Source organism: Pelodiscus sinensis, chromosome 10 (genome assembly GCF_049634645.1).
Source record: "Pelodiscus sinensis isolate JC-2024 chromosome 10, ASM4963464v1, whole genome shotgun sequence".
Taxonomy (NCBI): Eukaryota; Metazoa; Chordata; order Testudines; family Trionychidae; genus Pelodiscus; species Pelodiscus sinensis.
In genome coordinates this window covers 42,355,886-42,374,401 of record NC_134720.1, presented here as the reverse complement: position 1 = coordinate 42,374,401, position 18,516 = coordinate 42,355,886, and the positions used below count along the sequence as shown (strand labels likewise).

The 18,516-nt window shown below is 41.0% G+C and overlaps 1 protein-coding gene across 16 annotated transcripts in view; it reads right to left on the bottom strand.

The window, feature by feature from the left end:
• Window positions 1–18,516, bottom strand: part of NAALADL2 (N-acetylated alpha-linked acidic dipeptidase like 2) — a 978,641-nt gene that overhangs the window by 254,231 nt on the left and 705,894 nt on the right. For all 16 annotated transcript variants that reach the window (XM_075937998.1, XM_075938000.1, XM_075937987.1 and 13 more), the window contains one exon: window positions 6,651–6,794. In XM_075937998.1, the coding sequence (XP_075794113.1) occupies window positions 6,651–6,794 (144 nt within the window). The remainder of the gene's footprint in view (window positions 1–6,650; window positions 6,795–18,516) is intronic.

Genomic DNA, 18,516 nt, shown 5'->3' with positions numbered 1-18,516 from the left:
CCTGTGGACAAGCAGACATGGAAAGGTGCTGGCCAGGCCTCCCTGCGGGCAGGAGGGGGGAAACGGGCGTCTCAGCTTCACTCTGTGCCCTGCACATGCCGGGTCCAGCACTTGCAGCATCCTGCAGAGAGAGAACTTCTATCCTTGCCTGATGTAAGGTGTGTTTCAGCAGCAGACACCGCTTGCTGGATAGAGTGCTAATGAGTTCCTCTCTTCTTCCTCCTCCTGGAAGTTTCCCATGCATGATATCAGTCTCCTCTGCATCACTGAGCTTGACTGGAAGCAGATGCTGACTGTGTGTGGGCATGACCCTGGGCTGTGTGTGGCATTGCTGTGTGGTTCTCTGGCCCCAAACTAAAGGAAAAACTATGTAGCACTTTAAAGACTACCAAGTATTTCCTTTTGTTTTTGCAAGATGAGACTAACACGGCTACCTCTCTATTACTATTGGCCCCAAACTACTTACTGGTGGCTTGGCATGGGAGGGTGTCTTACTACAGAGGCAGAAGTAAGGCAGGCCTCTCCAGGAACCTTGTGAGAAGGAGCGAGTGACCCTGTGGAACAATGTGTTGTGTGACCACCCCCAGGCTGAGTTGGTCAAGAAAGGAGTGAGCACCCCCTGGGAGAAGGGACTGGCTCCAAAGTCAAGAGCAGCTCCTGACTTGTGGGCATGGTCACCTGGCTGGCCTTCTCCTCTTCTACCATTTCGTTGTCATTCTCCTCCTCCATCCTGCCCTCCTGCAGACTGACGCCAAGCGTATCTTGGCCAGACTCGATGATGGCGGCAGCAGAGGTAAACCACCCCTGGATAACATCCAGTTGCTTGAAGTAGTGGCAGGTGTGCGGTGCAGCCCCAGAGCATCCACTCTGCTCCCTGGACTTGTGGTAGGCCTGGCACAGCTCTTTTATTTTTAGCCAACACTGTTTGAGGGGCCTGCTGTGCCTTTTCTCATCCAGGGTGACAGCAATCCTGCTGTAGATGTTGGCATTGTGGATCTTGATGCAGAGATCCTGGAGGTTGGACTCCTCCCTCCCTACAGAGTTGTGTCTTTGGGCAGTGGAGGCCATGGGAGCAGTTGAAGTGGTGGCAGCCATTGGAGTGTCTGAGGGAGCATCGGGGTACTCATATCTCTCTTGGTTTGAGATTTGTTGTCTCCCTGTAGTCTTTAACAAGGTCGATGTTGCTCTCTTAGCTCCTCCGGTGTCTGTCTCTCTTCAAACTCCTCCTCCACTCTCCAAAACTCCTTCACAGCTCCCAAAACTCTTTATCAGTTCTCCAAACTCCTTCTCAATTCTCTCCACACTCTTTCACAGCCCTCCAAACTCCCTCCCCTCTCTCTCTCCCCTCACCAACAGGGAGAGTTCTTAAATAGGCCTCCAGGCAGCCCCAATTAGTTTCACCTGGGCCTTAATTGATTTTGCAGTTGCCCTGTCTTAGCTGCCCCTAATTAGCCAGGATTGTTGACTCTCTCTGCAAGAGCTGCCTCTTTCCCCTTCCACCAAGCTATTTAACCTGCGGTATCACCCCGCTCTGTCATAATATTGTGAGCTTTTATGAACAAAATCTATGTCCTCAGATGAGCAGTCACTGGAAAAATTCTGATAGCCGTCCAGCATAATTTTTTTGACATTTTCTGGCACTCGTGGAAGTCAAGTTTGTAAACTTGCAGCAGTAAAATAGGTTCATGTTGTGCTTCTTCATTTAATACCATGATTGGATATTATCTAGCCCATCCTTCAACTATGGTTAACATATGGTGAAAAATTCATGAACTATCAGTGTTAAGCTCAAGGAATCGGCACATTTGATTAACCGACAATTCTCATTTCCCATGAATGCCAGATAACAAGTTTGTACTGTATATATAAATTCTTAATCATTACTAATGAAACTGCTGTTCAGCTCTTTTAAACATACTGTTGAGAGTAATGATGAGCATTTTATATTAACAAATTTTAAGCCACCCAATTGTCTGAATTGCTCATTCATCTCTTTTGACATCTAAGTGCTAAGCTCTAGATCAGAAGTGAAATATGTTTTATGCTTGCTTAGCATCAACTGGAAGTCTGAAGTATCAACCTTCTAATATGCATCATTCTAATATGCAATCTTCTAATCATAGAATCATAGAATAATAGGACTGGAAGGGACCTCAAGAGGTCATCGAGTCCAGCCCCCTGCCCTCAAGGCAGGACCAAGCTCCACCTACACCATCCCTGACAGATGTCTATCTAACCTGTTCTTAAATATCTCCAGAGAGGGAGACTCCACCACCTCCCTTGGCAATTTATTCCAATATTTGACCACCCTGACAGTTAGGAATTTTTTCCTAATGTCCAATCTAAACCTCCCCTGCTGCACTTTAAGCCCATTACTCCTTGTCCTGTCCTCAGAAACCAAGAGGAACAAATTTTCTCCTTCCTCCTTGTGACACCCTTTTAGATATTTGAAAACCGCTATCATGTCCCCCCTTAATCTTCTTTTTTCCAAACTAAACAAGCCCAGTTCATGAAGCCTGGCTTCATAGGTCATGTTCTCTAGACCTTTAATCATTCTTGTCGCTCTTCTCTGTACCCTTTCCAATTTCTCCACATCTTTCTTGAAATGTGGCGCCCAGAACTGGACACAGTACTCCAGCTGAGGCCTAACTAGTGCAGAGTAGAGCGGCAGAATGACTTCACGAGTTTTGCTTACAACACACCTGTTGATACAACCTAGAATCATATTTGCTTTTTTTGCAACAGCATCACACTGTTGACTCATATTCAACTTGTGGTCCACTATGACCCCTAGATCCCTCTCCGCCATGCTCCTTCCTAGACAGTCGCTTCCCATCTTGTATGTATGGAACTGATTGTTCCTTCCTAAGTGGAGCACTTTGCATTTCTCTTTATTAAACCTCATCCTGTTTACCTCTGACCATTTCTCTAACTTGCTAAGGTCATTTTGAATTATGTCCCTATCCTCCAAAGAAGTCGCAACCCCACCCAGTTTGGTATCATCTGCAAACTTAATAAGCGTACTCTCTATCCCAATATCTACATCATTGATGAAGATATTAAACAGTACGGGTCCCAAAACAGACCCTTGAGGAACTCCACTTGCTATCCCTTTCCAGCAGGATTTAGAACCGTTAACAACAACTCTCTGACTACGGTTATCCAGCCAATTATGCACCCACCTTATCGTGGCCCTATCTAAGTTATATTTGCCTAGTTTATCAATAAGAATATCATGCGAGACCGTATCAAATGCCTTACTAAAGTCTAGGTATATGACATCCACCGCTTCTCCCTTATCCACAAGGCTCGTTATCTTATCAAAGAAAGCTATCAGATTAGTTTGGCATGACTTGTTCTTCACAAACCCATGCTGGCTATTCCCTATCACTTTATTACCTTCCAAGTGTTTGCATAGGATTTCCTTAATTACCTGCTCCATTATCTTCCCTGGGACAGACGTTAAACTGACCGGTCTATAGTTTCCTGGGTTGTTCTTATTCCCCTTTTTATAGATGGGCACAATATTTGCCCTTTTCCAGTCTTCTGGAATCTCCCCTGTCTGCCATGATTTTTCAAAGATCATAGCTAAAGGCTCAGATACCTCCTCTATCAGCTCCTTGAGTATCCTGGGATGCATTTCATCAGGACCTGGTGATTTGCTGACATCTAACTTTCCTAAGTGACTTTTAACTTGTTCTTTGTGTATCCTATCTTCTAAACTTACCCTCTCTCTGCTTGTATTCACTACGTTAGGCACACCTCCAGACTTCTCGGTGAAGACCGAAACAAAGAAGTCATTGAGCATCTCCGCCATTTCCAAGTTTCCTGTTACTGCTTCTCCCTCCTCACTAAGCAGTGGGCCTACCCTGTCCTTGGTCTTCCTCTTGCTTTTAATGTATTTATAAAAAGTCTTCTTGTTTCCCTTTATGCCTGTAGCTAGTTTGATCTCATTTTGTGCCTTTGCCTTTCTAATCTTGCCCCTGCATTCCCGTGTTGCTTGCCTATATTCATCCTTTGTTAGTTGTCCTAGTTTCCATTTTTTATATGACTCCTTTTTTATTTTGAGATCGTGCAAGATCTCCTTGTTAAGCCAAGCTGGTCTTTTGCCATATTTTCTATCTTTCCTACACAGCGGAATTGTTTGCTTTTGGGCCCTTAACAACGTCCCTTTGAAATACTTCCAACTCTCCTCAGTTGTTTTTCCCTTCAGTCTTACTTTCCATGGGACCTTACCTACAAGTTCTCTGAGCTTATCAAAATCTGCCTTCCTGAAATCCATTACCTCAATTGTGCTGGTCTCCCTTCTACCTTTCCTTAAGATCCTGAATTCTATTATTTCGTGATCACTGTCCCCTATACTGTCTTCCACTTTCAAGTTCTCAACTAGTTCCTCCCTATTTGTTAAAACCAAATCCAGAACAGCTTCTCCTCTGGTAGCTTTTTCAACCTTCTGAAACAGAAAGTTGTCTCCAATGCAGTCCAGAAACTTATTAAACAAGCACATTTTTAAATACATATAAACAGTACATAGATACAAAGGATTTGTGGTCACACCAGTTCAAATGTTTAGTCCATTCCAACAAAGTTATGTATTGATGCCTCAGCACCAGGCTCTTCCTAGGCATAGAGTCTGACAAACCCTACACTCCCAGAAAATCACGGCTGTTGCCATGACAGAGAGTCATGGTATAGGGAAGTGCAACTCGAAGTCAAGTCTGCATAGAGGAAAATATTTCTTCTCAATCTCAGCCATAATCACTTAATGTCTGGAAGCATAAGGTCTCACTGCCCTCATTTTTAGTACTTGTAACTACAAATGCTAAGAGTGGTCATAAACTTAACCAACCTTTTTATGTTCTTGTTTTATTATATCCTTATTCCACAATAACTTTCTAAAAGTGGTAAACAACTGATATAACCACATACACTGTGCAATGGTTGCCCCTAAAAATGGATTTAAAGTTTGCTTTATACTATAGAAATTGTTTTATCGCCTATAGATATTGTAGAGAAGACTGTACTAATGTTATTTTTCAGCAAAGGAAATTTTAAGGGAGGATGTTAACACAGAGACCTTGTTATAGACTGAAATATATATCTAAAGGTCATGACCTATTTTGGCAAAATATTTTTGCAACCACTTAAATATATATGCTTGTAATCAGCTCTAATTACTTGAAGAACAAGTTATAAGAATATAAGAAAAAATATGAGAAGGAGTAAATCTTTCAAAAGCATAAAAGGAAAAAATAAGTTACTAATTAAAAATGTTATTGTCTCAGCTGGCCACTGGAAATTTGGTGTTAAATGTAACTGCCCAGACAATTACAAGGTCATCATTTGACAATAATAAGACAATAAGAATTACATATTTAGCCACAAACTCGAATAAGAAATAAATAAAGGGACTATAACAGACTGTAAACTCTGAACCACTTTAGTCCAGTATGAGCAGAGTGGATCAGTAATTGCATCTCCTCAGTGTGCTAATGTTTTCTTTAGTTGGGCAAACGGATTTAATCAACTCGCTTGGTATTCACTATTTGATCTTTCAATAATCAAGAGAACCCATTACTAACAATGGCCACAACACCTACACACAGCACCTACACACAAACACAAGCACCACCCCAAATATATAGGATTAAAGAGATGAGACATGACAACATGTGGCCCCACTCTGGTTTTCCTCTTATAAAAGATCAGCTTAACCCAAAATAAAAATCAAGAGAGTATTTCTGTTTGAAACATAGAGCTCTCCAGGAAAGTTTTCTATGCTTATTCCTGCATTTAATTGCTCTGCAGTATCCTTTCTGGAAGATTTATAATCTTGTTATTTTTAAGTCGATAATCTGCATGACTTTGGTGAAGGTATGGTCTTTGTAGAGCATTTTGAATTAATTCACCCTTTTCCAGTGTTACTCAACACATTCCTTTTTATTGCTTTCGTTGTCAGAATTCAGCAACCTTGAGGTGAAACATATGGGAAAAGGTGCCCTTAGATAAGGACACAAATACACAGGACTGAATGTTGATGTTTATTTTGTAGTAAACAGATGCGAACTACATAATACAAAAGATGGATCACCATTTAGAAACATTACATACATGCTGGAGGCAGAAATATGATATTGCCCATAGCACTAATATGGTTGTTTTAAATGCGTCAGTCATATCCTCACTTGTCCAACAAGGCCTAACAAACTACACTGTATCATTAGCAACATCTCCAGGGTGATGATGCATAAAGTCAGAGGGATTTTTTAGTCAATAGCTGGAATTAGAGTTTAATACTTTGTACTAAGAGACTCCTGTAATGTGACTTATATAAACTGAATCTTGGCAGATACAGTGATTGCTGAAGATAAAACTTGGAAGCAATGTGAATATGGTTTCTGAAGCTAATGCGCAAAATGCCTTGTTTTTTAAAAAATGACTCTTTTATAGTACTTCACAGCATTTTGTTTTCACTCAGCCTCAACTTAGCAGATTTTCGGTGTGTGATTTATGGGTTTTTCAGAGCCTGTTCATAAAAGGCTCCTAGCAGAACAGACCTGAAATCAGACAAACCTTCAATTATACCCAATTACCAGAATGTATTTGAAGTGCTTATAAACCATTCGATAATTAACAGAAACTATCATCACCTGTCACCGGTAGTTTGAGAGGGATACACCCATCACTTTTGCTTCTGTCCTCAGGTAAACCAACAAGTTGTTTTACTAGCAGTGCCGATATCGGTTGCACTATCAGTGGGGTCAGGTTCGATCGGTGCTCTCTGTAGTTTCCATCTGAGAATGAATAAAAGAGAGCAAATAGCAAATTTAGTAAATGAAAAATTAAAAAGGAAAATATTTCCAGAGCAGGCATACTACTTAAAACATGCAACGTCAGTATAGCAAGGGTGGACAAATACTGGTCCACTGGCCAGATCCAGTCTGCCAAGGTTAGCACGTGGTGGACCCCTCACACCACTGCATTTACTTCTGCCTCAACAAGTACAGGGGAATCACAGCTCCTGTTGGCAACAGATCATGGCCAATAAGAGCTGCGATCACCCGTACCTGGTGCAGGTAAATATAGGGGTGGTTCCCCACTGGGGGCTAACCCTGGTGAACCACCGCCATTTTGTTGACCAGTCCTGCAGTAGACCATTTATGATATAGCAGACTCACCCATACAACAACAAGTTGGATTTAGATTAGCAGCTATTCCTTGCACTTACATTGATGAAATCATTTTGTAAAGTTCTTCATTGAAATTTACTACAAATAAACAATATAGCAATTGGGATTGTACTTTCTAAAGAAGCAAAACACTACAAAAATCTCCTGTGGCACATATTAAGTTATCTGTGGTACAGATATGAAATGAGGGTGGCAAGTAGTAAAGGGAATTTAAAAAAGGAAAAGACTTACTGAGATTCCATAGTTACCGTTATCAGTCAAGAATGAATCAGATGACACAATAGTATCAGATGACAAAAACAGACATTAAACCCATTACTGGATTCCATAGCAAACAGGGGGATAGAGAAATTCAACAACAGTGTCAGAGTCACTGGACTGTTCAGTTGTGCACAGGTTTTTAAATGATACAAGAATAACAACATACATCACTGGCATTATTCAAGAAGCAAAAGACCTACATGACCATACATAGCAAAGCTTTCATAAGAATTCTGAAAATAAAGCACACAAAGTAGACTAAACTGCACAGAACAGTAGCTTCATAATAAATGTTTGACTCAGAGATCCTGTCTTCCTGATGTGAGGAGAGCCAACATGTATATTTCTCCAAGCACAAAAATAAAAATGATACCCTTTCCATTTTAAAGATCAAATCTTGCTCATTTCATAGACACGAATGGGAGTTTCATTTGACTAAATTGAATAGGATTTATTCTGTACATGCAAGTATGTTTTTGTAATGTAGGGGTGAAGGTTCAGCTGAGGGATTTCTGACTGATTTCTTATGGACTCATGCTGAGCAGATGTCAAGTCGGGGGGGGGGGGGGGAGGGAGTCCTACATAAAAGCAGAATCCTGCAAATAGAGCTACAAAGAACTTGGGAAACAGTAGCATAAGTCTGTCCACATCAAGAGGTTCAAGCCAACTTTAATAGTCTCCTCCAAGATGGCAGCAAAAGCTAATATACTTTGTGAGGTTGGAAGCCCAGAAGGGGAAAAAGTTTGGGTGAACTCACATACAAGATGGAACTGAAGCCCTCTGATTGGAAGCCATAAAGCAAGCCATCAGAGAAAGTAATGGGAAGGGAAAATCTCTAAGAAGAAAGATGCAGTCAGGCCCATCACTGAGGGGCGATGGGGGAGAGAACAACTGCCCTGGGGCCCCATGACACAAAAGGGCCCGGAGCTCCGGCTGCTGCCATTACTACTGCAGCAGCAGCAGCAACAGCTGGAGCCTCAGGCCCTTTTAAACACTGCTGAAGCACTGAGGTCTGCCTAGGGGTGGCACAGCACTTTCCAGGATGTGCTGAGGGCTGCCTACCGCCAGCCCCGCCCCTTCTGCCCAACGTCCCCTCTCACTCCACCCCACCTTGCCCAAGGGCCTGGGGAGGTTGGGGGCTCCACTGGATGCAGTAAAGGTGGAAGTGAGTGTTATGAGAACAAACCAAAAAACACACAACATTAAAAGGTCGGGTGAGTGAAACAGAAAACCTGATTATTTCACTAGGGGACAAATATAAGATGCTTAAGGAGGAAAACTTCTGACTTCATAAAGGATTCTCAACATGCCTTGGAACAAAAGACTGAGAACCTGAAAAACAGTCTAGGTGAAATCATATTTGTTTACTTGGGGTCTTAGGACATGCTAAATTGCACAAACTCGAAAAATTTTCTGAATCCATGCACCAAAATACTTTTCTATTCAATGATATTACTAGGAACAAATCAGGAGACATCCTGCAAAGAAACCATCTTTAAGAGCAACTTTGATCCAGCTCGATAATTTCCAAGCTCCCGTGCACTGAAACTGACTCTATTGCAAGAGAAAAACCAGCAAATCTGTTGTATCCCACCCCATACCACCTTATTTCTAGATTTTAGTCTGGAAATCCAGAATAAGGTACATATTTGATGAGACTGAAAATAAATTTAATGATAAAAAAGCAGCTGCTTTATTCAGTTTGGTTGAGGCTGGTAGTACTTCTCAACACCCAAAATATCTGGCTATTCCTGGTGATTTCCATAATGTAGTCACAAAGTATTGGATACCATCAAGAATCAATAACATGCACTCAAATTAAATTCTACAAAATTACTAACAAAAATCCAGTCAATGAACAAGCAGTGAATTGAATTTTACAAATAAGTGCACAATTCCTTCTTTTACAGACAGTTCTGGAAATATCAGAGACTTTGCAAGATTCTATAATTTGTCTTTACAAATAGTGCAAAATCAATAAAGCTACTGTATTTTGTGATACAAGGGCTACAAGGAAATGGAGCTCAGCAGGGAGATGGAATACAGTGGAGCACGGCAGAGCTAGTGCATTTGCCTTTGTCTTTGTCCTGGAGAACCGGATGACATAGGAGAAGAGGACCAGGGTGATGGCAAGAAGGGGTGGAGCTTGGGAGTGATAATGGATGTTAATGGGCGATAATGGACAGCACCTCCTCCCCGTCTGTCCCTGGCCAGATTATGCAATCACTGCACCAAGGATGGCCTGCAGGTCTGGAGTTTGAGAACCCTGGACAATAATAAGGCACCATTTTTTTAACAGTAGGGTCATTAAGTACAGTTGGAAGAACTTATCATAAGATGTGAGTGGTTTGTAGCGGTTTTGGTCCAAGTTTATTACAAAGAGAAGATGGGTGAGGTGATCTCTTTTATTGGGCCAATTTCTGGACACTACATAAAACTCCAAATATACTGAAAAGCTCTATTGGCTGGTCCCTCCCACCTTTGACATTTGGGAGCATGTGACCCTTCATGCCCACCTACACATTGCCCCTGCCTTCTTCTTCATCTGTTTCTCAATTAGAGGATGATACCTCCCAAAGTAGTGCATTGCTGGGTTTTTAGGTGGCTAAGGAGTACAATTCGTGCCCCACAGATGTTCCCAGAAAAGAAACAGATGTAATTTTGGGGGAGACAATAGTTGTTGGCTGGAGTGCTATGCCCTTTATTTCCTCCTCTGTCACTTCTCTGTCTCATGAGCATATCTGTTCTCAAAGTGGGCTTATCACCATGTTCTGTTCTATGTCAAGTCCTCCCAGTTTGTTAGGCTGATGCCTCCTTTTTTAAGTTGTTCTTTCAGTATGTCCTTGAAACACATCCTCTGCTGCCCCTTCTCCCTCCCAGGAGCCCTCCTTCCCTGATTTAATTGAGAGAAGAATACTTGCTTCGGAAAGCAAGTTTCAGGAGTATATACCGAGTGGCCAGCCCAGTGGAGATGATGTTTCATAACCCATACTTCTGCCTTGCTGATGTTGGTTGCAGAGAGAATGCTGTTAGAGTACTATTCTTCCCAGCTGATCCTGAGAATTCTCCTAAGGCAGTGCTCTGTACCCACTTCAGCTGCTTGTGATGTCATATGAAGATCACCCTGATCTCACACTCATAAAAAAAAGTGGGGATGACAACTGCTATGTAAACCAAAATTTTGGTGCTTGTTTGCAGATCCCTATAGTTGAAGACTCATTTGAGAAGTCTTCCAAAGGATATTCTGGCACAGGTTACTTGTTGCTCCCCATAGTTGCAAATATTTGATTCCTGTTGCCAGTGCTGGTTGTTTGGGAGAGGTGACTGCCACGGTGTGGAAAACGGTTTACATTTTTCAGGTCTATTCCACCGGTGACGATTTGTGGAGTACGAAGAGCAGATTGGGCAGGTAAAGGTTGTTAGAGTGCCTTGGTTTTCCCAAAGTTGAGAAAGAGATCCAGATTGTGATAGGCACCTGCAAAAAGATTTAGAGCACTTTGCAGGTTGGCCTCTGTGTGTGTGCCAGGATGACACAATCATCTGCATGCTGACGGTCAGTGATGCCAGTTCTTGCAATCTTAGACTTTGTTTGAAAACACTGCAGATTGAGGAATTGGCCATCTGTACAATACTCAGTCCCAATTCTATCAGGAAGATGGTCTCAAATGACACTCAAGATCATGGGAAGGAATATGGAGAAAAGTGATGGAGCAATGACACAGCCCTGCTTTCTTAGCCATTGCTCAGAATGCTGTCAGTCATCCCATCATGGAGTAGTCTGAAAATGGAAATGAATTTCTATGGACAGCCAAACCTACACAGCACCTTCCATAAGGCCATGAGCAGGTCAACAAATCCCAGGAACAGTTCCTGGTATTGCTCTCTGCACTTCTGCTGAATCTGTTGTGCCATGAAGATCATTCTAGTTGTGTGTTGGGATGACCTGAAGCCACCCTGTGATTCAGAGAGAAGTTCCTTGGTAAGAGGAAAGAGGCAGTTCAATAGGATCTTGGCAAGGATCTTCCTTGTAATGGACTTTTTTACCCTCCTGATCACAACATCTTATTTAATTCCTGATTTCTTACTTTAATATTTCCTGATTTTTTTAATACAAAGGAGTGTGCAGTGCATGAATTATGCTGTGTTGTTTGTTTATATCCAGGTCCAGTGCACAGAAAAAGGGAGGACAGTATTACTATATGATGTCATTTCTGTTTATTAAGGTCACCCTCTACAAGGACTGAATAAAACCGAAGCAAGTCAATAAACAAAAGTGGCTCAACATGCATTGTGTTAGTGATAAAATTCATTAAAATAATTCCCCTTTTATGCCCTATAATGCTATTTTAATGATCTAAAATATATTTGAGAAAAGGTTAACTGTGACTGAACATTGAGCCATAATTGTACATACTCACATCTTTGACTCTGTGATGCATTAATAATAAAATGGCATTACTTTTGAAATATGTGATGTGAATGGCTCATTAAATTTTCACCTAAAGCTTAATGGAAATTTGACAAAGTTTTATGTTGGGAATAGACACCCCAAGCTGGACTTTTACAACACACTAGGAAAATTAAATTATGGTATAAATGACAGAATAAAGTGTGATTTGTTGAATAAGAGTTTCTCTCTTGTTAATCCTTTGGAGTCAAGAGTTTTTTCAGTGCATTTCTTTAGTGACGGATGTATTTATTCTTAGCATTACATCTGATTACCCTTTGACAAACACTTGATCTTGCACTACCTGTGATGAAAATGTATCTGCTGTAGTTGAGAATCTCTGGTACTTATAAAAGTGCTCTTTCAACAGAAATTCACCCCATATTTTTTCCAATTGAGTCAACAACCAGTTGTGCAACCACTGCTGCTTATTGTATTAATCATTATTGTTTCAGTTTCCTTGTCTTTCTCTCACTCTGCTCTCTATCTTCACTGTTGTTTCTAATTGTATGTTGAGAAAGGAATCCAGATTAGGAGACCTCAGAGAGACAAGGACTTTATTATGATATTAATCATAATCATTCTGGTCTGCAACACCTGTTTCTCAAGCCTTCAGTGACAGCTCTTTACTTGCTGTCACAGCAAGCACTACTTCTAATATTGACGTGATTCTGCCTACTTGAACAAGTAACCTGTCACCCTCTCTATTAATGCTGATGGAAGAAAACAACTTGCACTACTACACTTCTGTGTAGCTTTCATGTAAACAAATCAGTAACGAAATTTTTTTTCCTGTAACCTTTACAAGCATTTCCTTATGAGTAGCACTAATCCTAGTGAATCCTATTGAATTCAATAGCACTATTCCTGGGACCAAGAGTATGGGCTGCAAATTGGGTCATAAATATTTCATGAAGCAATGTGGGCTCAGTTCCAGACAAGCCTCTAATGAAGAATAAACCATTTATTTGCAACTATGGGGAGCATAATGAATGGCTCAGAAGCTTTCTTTTTCCAGAGATTACTGAAGCAGTGGAAGAGAATTAGACTGAATTATGATGCCTCTCCAATATGCTTTCTTGTCTCCATTCTGAGAAAGAAGGTCAATTAATGTGTGAAAGGCTGCTGTATTCCTTTCTATACCTTTAGAGAAGAGAAGCTCTATGAAAACCATGTATCTTCTCCATAGACAGAAATCTGGAGGCCATCCATGTTTCTCTCATTCAGTAGATATAATCCAGTTTAGGGGATGGCAGTCTCTTCACCCATGTCTTTTATAAGGAGAGTTCCATGGAAGTGGACATCTTGCAGTACGTATGGAAGGGGGGAGGTATCAGAGGGGGACAGCCATTTTGTGGGCCATTTCATGGTATACATACTTGAAGAATATCTTGTAGTGGCTGAAGGAGAAAATAACTTAAAGGAAGGCTGCCTCGGAGATCTAGACTAAATATAGTTGATCTTTCATAGAAAAATGTATTCCAGCTATAGGAGAATACTACATCAGGAAGATGCATGCCCTGTAACAGATCACTGTGGAGTACAGATAATCACAAGCAAACTCCTGATTCATCCCCTAATGAATTAACTTAATAAAGAGCCTAGTAATGTGTGCCAACTCAGGAGTATTTTGTTTTACTACTACTATCATTTTTTGATAAGTGAAGGCAGAACACCAATTGTCAGCACCATTTTTTAAGGAATCTCATGATATTTTATGGTTTTCTCAAAACTCCAGTTCTAGCAGCCATGTGAATATATATTTAATTACCAATATATTTAATTATATATTATTAAATACCAATGTTATTTTTATTTCTTGGGGAGAGGGTCAGAGTTCATCTTGGTTTATCCTAATTCTGTGTCTATCTAAATAAATACTATTTTTGCTCTTAAAAAACAAATAAGTGTGTGTGCACGCACGCACGCACTCACGCACGCACACACACACAACACCAAACAGGACCATTTTTCAAGATTAGAACCTTTTTCTCTAGAGGGACAAGAATCTGTATCATGGTATGGGTTGAACCTCTCTAGTCCAGCACCCTCTGGTCTGGCAACATTCATGGTCCAGTATGATTTTAGGTTAGTGTCTACTTATCATGGGTGTGGCCAAGTTTCCCATAGTCCCATAAAGTTTGTTTACAGCCATCAATCCTGGCTTTCAGTGTTCTGTGCAGTTATTTAGAGCTAATTTACCTCAATTGTCTTGTAAGAGCTCAGTAAGCAGTGGAAGTGTTGTAATGCTGCTAGATAATATTGACCTCCCATGGTTTGGCAAATTCTCTGGTTCGGCACTCGTCAGGTCCCAAGGGTGCTGGACTACACAGATTCAACCTGTATTCTCATTTCATTGTTTGCCCATAAAGCAAATCTGCTCAACCACTAGAAAAGAAAAATGCCACTCCTCTCTTTCTTAGTACAAATCACTTGCTTTTAATGCCCACTTAATGTACTATAAAAACACTGTCAGCCTTGTTTCTCTTTAAGTGAGTTGGAATTGAAAGAAACACATTTATATTGCAAAGACAAAACCACTTTGACACATGTTGATGCAAACACATCTTACAGTTGCTGTGCCTGCTCTCTTCCTCCACCCATTCCCTCTCTTGCCCCCACTTCAAAATATTTAATAAAATCAGAGGGATACAAACAAAATATTGTCACAATATTCTTATCACTTTAGATCACCCTTTCCACTTAGCTTACTATAGTAACTCATCATGAAAATGACATAAAAGTGGCTAAAATAGAGCAAAGTTAAGAAACATTCTTTCTAGGCCAACAGACACAGTAACTCAAGAATTTCTGCCTCATGAATACCCCAGAGTTTGGTTAAATATTTAGATGCAAAAAGGAAATAGAAACTCTGCTACAGTTAACAAAAAGGAAACAATCAGTAAGGAAATCATTTCAGCAGACCAGACAGGAAAAGGGATTCCAATAGCTGAAGAAGAGATTAATTATTTTATAAAAAAAATAAAAGTCAAAAGTAACTGAAGAAAGGTACTTCTCTGATCTGACTCAGAATTAACCTGGCCACTACAACTGAACTAAAGAAAATCTCTGCTGACAGTCAAGCCCTATGAGTTTTGCTTGAGCAGTTTTTATTCTATGTTATCGATGGAATCACTAGACACACACAATAGCCACTTCATCACAATATACACAGTTCCATAAAACATGATAAAAATAATTTGTATTATAAGAGACAATCTCCTGTAATCATGACTATGCAATGTGGTCTACAAAGCCAAGACTGAGCAAAGACAGAACGGGGAGGAGAGTGTGACGTACCCTTGGATACTGTACTGTCCAATGGGGGGGCTGTGTCAGCCCTTCCCTACAACCTTGGGTGCTGGCCACACTTGGATTACACCTTGCTCTCACTAGCTTTGATTATACTGCAGCATGCGCTCAACACAACCCCGAGCTCAGATTTTTCCCCAGAAATGTATGCCCTTCCCAGCCCTCTTCTAGATATACACATATTTTATGTCTGTTATACTCATTTAAAGAAATAATATGGCAGTTTGTTTTCTCGAAAGCTTCTTCAGACACTTCAATTTAAACACACTGGATTAAATAAAACAGTAAAAGAAGATTATTAACTCCAAAGAGATAGATTTTAAGTGAGTACAAGTAGTGCAGCATAAAAGTCAGAATTAATTACAAGAAAAACAAAGATACGATGTTTACCAATGGCTAACTTAGACTATATTAGATTCAAGCACATTTTTTCACCACATGCTCCAGCAGATTGCCAACCAAACATTCAGGTCAGAACACTTCATACCCCGTTCCCCCAAGTACAATGACTACTTCATATTTCCTGTCAGGTAGACGAAGTGCAAGAAGCAGTAAGGCAGAAATGGGTGGCTTGAGGGTATTTGTCCTCCCCTTTTTACAGTTTCAGCCCTCATCTTGAAAAATGGTCCTGTTGAACATAGGGGCTGTGTCTAGACTGCATCCCTTTTCTGTAAAAGAGATGCAAATTAGACACATCGCAATTGCAGATGAAACGGGGATTTAAGTCCCCCTGCTTCATTTGCATAAAATGGCTGCTGCTTTGTTCCGGCTCGGAGCTTTGCCGGAAAAAAGCGCCAGTCTAGACGCGGATCTTTCGGAAAATAAAGCCTTTTCCAAAAGATCCCTTATCCCTCTTATTTGAGGGACTTGGAGTGATGGAAGGGGCTCCAGAATGGGGTGTTGGGCTGCAAAAGGGGGGTGGGCTCTGGACTGGGAGTGTGAGCTCTGGAATAGGGCCATAAATGAGAGGTTCGGGGTGGAGGCGGAGGCTCTGGGCTGGGGTAAAAGGGCTCAGAGTGTGGGAGAGGGCTCAGAGCTGGGAAAAGATATTGACAGGCAGGAGGGCTGAGGTATGTGGGCTCCAGGTGGCCTTATCTCAGGTGGCTCCAGGGAAGTGGCCGGCATATCCCTTGGCTCCTAGGTGTAGTGATGGACAGGCAGCTTTGCATGCTGCCTCTGCCAATAGGCACCATACCACAGCTCCATTGGATGAAGGTTTCTCAGCCAGTGTAAGTTATGGAGCCTGTGCTCAAGGAGGGGACAGAGCGTAGAGCTCCCGAGACCATTTCTCCAGCTAGGAGCTGAGGGACAGGTCACTGCTTCCGGGGAGCTGCACAGAGCGGGTAGGAAGCCTCCTGCACAGCCAAAAATACTTTTAATAGCCTGTTCAGCAGAACTGACCATAGCCACCTGGATCCCTTTTAGACTGGGTATTTTAGTCAAAACCAAAAAAAGCCAGAGACCTGGCAGCCCTAACATACAGGGAAATCTTATAATGTCACATACAATGTTGCCACACATTTTATCAGGACACTAATGACCCACAAATTATGAGTTTTCAGATGATACCTTATAAAGTAAACATGCTATTACAATAGCATGTAGAGTCTGAATACAGGGGTGTCGTCTCTGTTGCAGAGAATCTCTCATTTTTACAAACAAGCAGTTCGATCACACTTCCAGGCAGTGAGAGAACCTATAATGATGGAGGTAGTCAACCATGGATGCTATCAATAAAAAAATGAGGCATCATATAGGGGAAAGAGTATGGAATGAGAACCAGAAAAGCCCATATTAGGGTGCCTCCAAGAAAACTACCTGGAGACTAGAAACCCTGGTAGTCTGAATTGGAATTGAGTGGATAGGAACTGACCTGACAGAGACCAAACTAAGGCAGGTCTCTCAGGAGAAACAAAGCCCCTTTGAAAGATCACACCAAAGAGTGTGATGGACTGTTTAAGAATTATTCATGCATCAAGGCCTTTAAGAAATGGCAAAACAGAGGGCCGAGAGAATAAAAACCCAAGGTCTAAAGTAGGCAGAGTAACTGCAGCTTTTTGTAAGAATGTACATTGGGTATAGCTAAAGAGACTTCTCCATTTTTCCTGTCCATGAATGAATTAAAATATTAAATTAATATCATGCATTGATATTACATGATGTGTCAGATCCATCAGTAAAATGAGGAGTTTGATGGAATTTAATATTTAAAATGTTTATCAAAGGAAAATCAACTGTAAAGGATATAACTTTGGATAAAATACTGTGAACTTTAGAGATATGGTTAACCTCTTGAGCAATCATGTTAGGAAGGACAGAAGTTGGATTCATATTGATTTATTTTAGTGTGATAAGGTGAAGACTTACGGCTAATGTTTGCAATCAACCATGTTTACACTATCCAAGTAGTGAAATACTCCTGTGCTGAAAGAGACAGTAATATCAAGAAATCAAGCCAAATTAGTGTGTGTTTTACAAGGATAACTGGCCACACATTGGAATAATCAGAAATGCAACTGTTTGGTTAATAATGTGCAGACTTAGCACAGTCGCCATACTTAGGCCCTGTCATTCTTGTTAAAATAAGAGAGAGCAGAAGTGGGAGGTATTCCAGCGTGCTGAAGAACAAACACTCTTGAAGTGACTTTGCATTGCATAATGAAATGTTAAAACAAGTTCACAGAGCAACAAAGAGTATGGAGAGACTTTGTATAAGTTACATGAAGTGACCCATTCACATGTGTAGTCCAGACCAGGGAGGATTTGTTTTATCGCATGTCCTGTAACACTGGGTGCCCAACAATGTTTTGCAGCTGTGGCTCTCGATCTAGCCTGCTCACAAACAGCATGCAGGTCATACCCTGAGTGTCTGTGTACGTGCAGCCTGACAGCAATACTCCTGTCAAAACTCTGGCCTCCACCAGCCTTGGTTACCAGTTTCAGTGACCCATCACACTTCCAGCCCTAGATTTCCCCAAAATACATGTGCTCTGCCCTGACCAGCTCTCCCATTGATAGTTCAGATATCAGAGGCCTGCTCTCTTATAAGATGTTGATATACAACAGTTTGCTACTTTAATTAGTTACCAACTAATTAAGTTTATACTCAATACTGGATTAGTTTTGATAAAAGAATAAAATAAGCAGATTTAATTGAAAAGAGATAGATTTTACATAAGATCAAATACAAAGTATTAAAGTCAGAAATGGTTACAGAAGATGAGGAACCAAAGTTGGAGCAGCAGAAATGGGATGAAACAGTCTGTCTCCTTCAGCAAATAGCTTCCCAAAAGCCGAAGACAACTG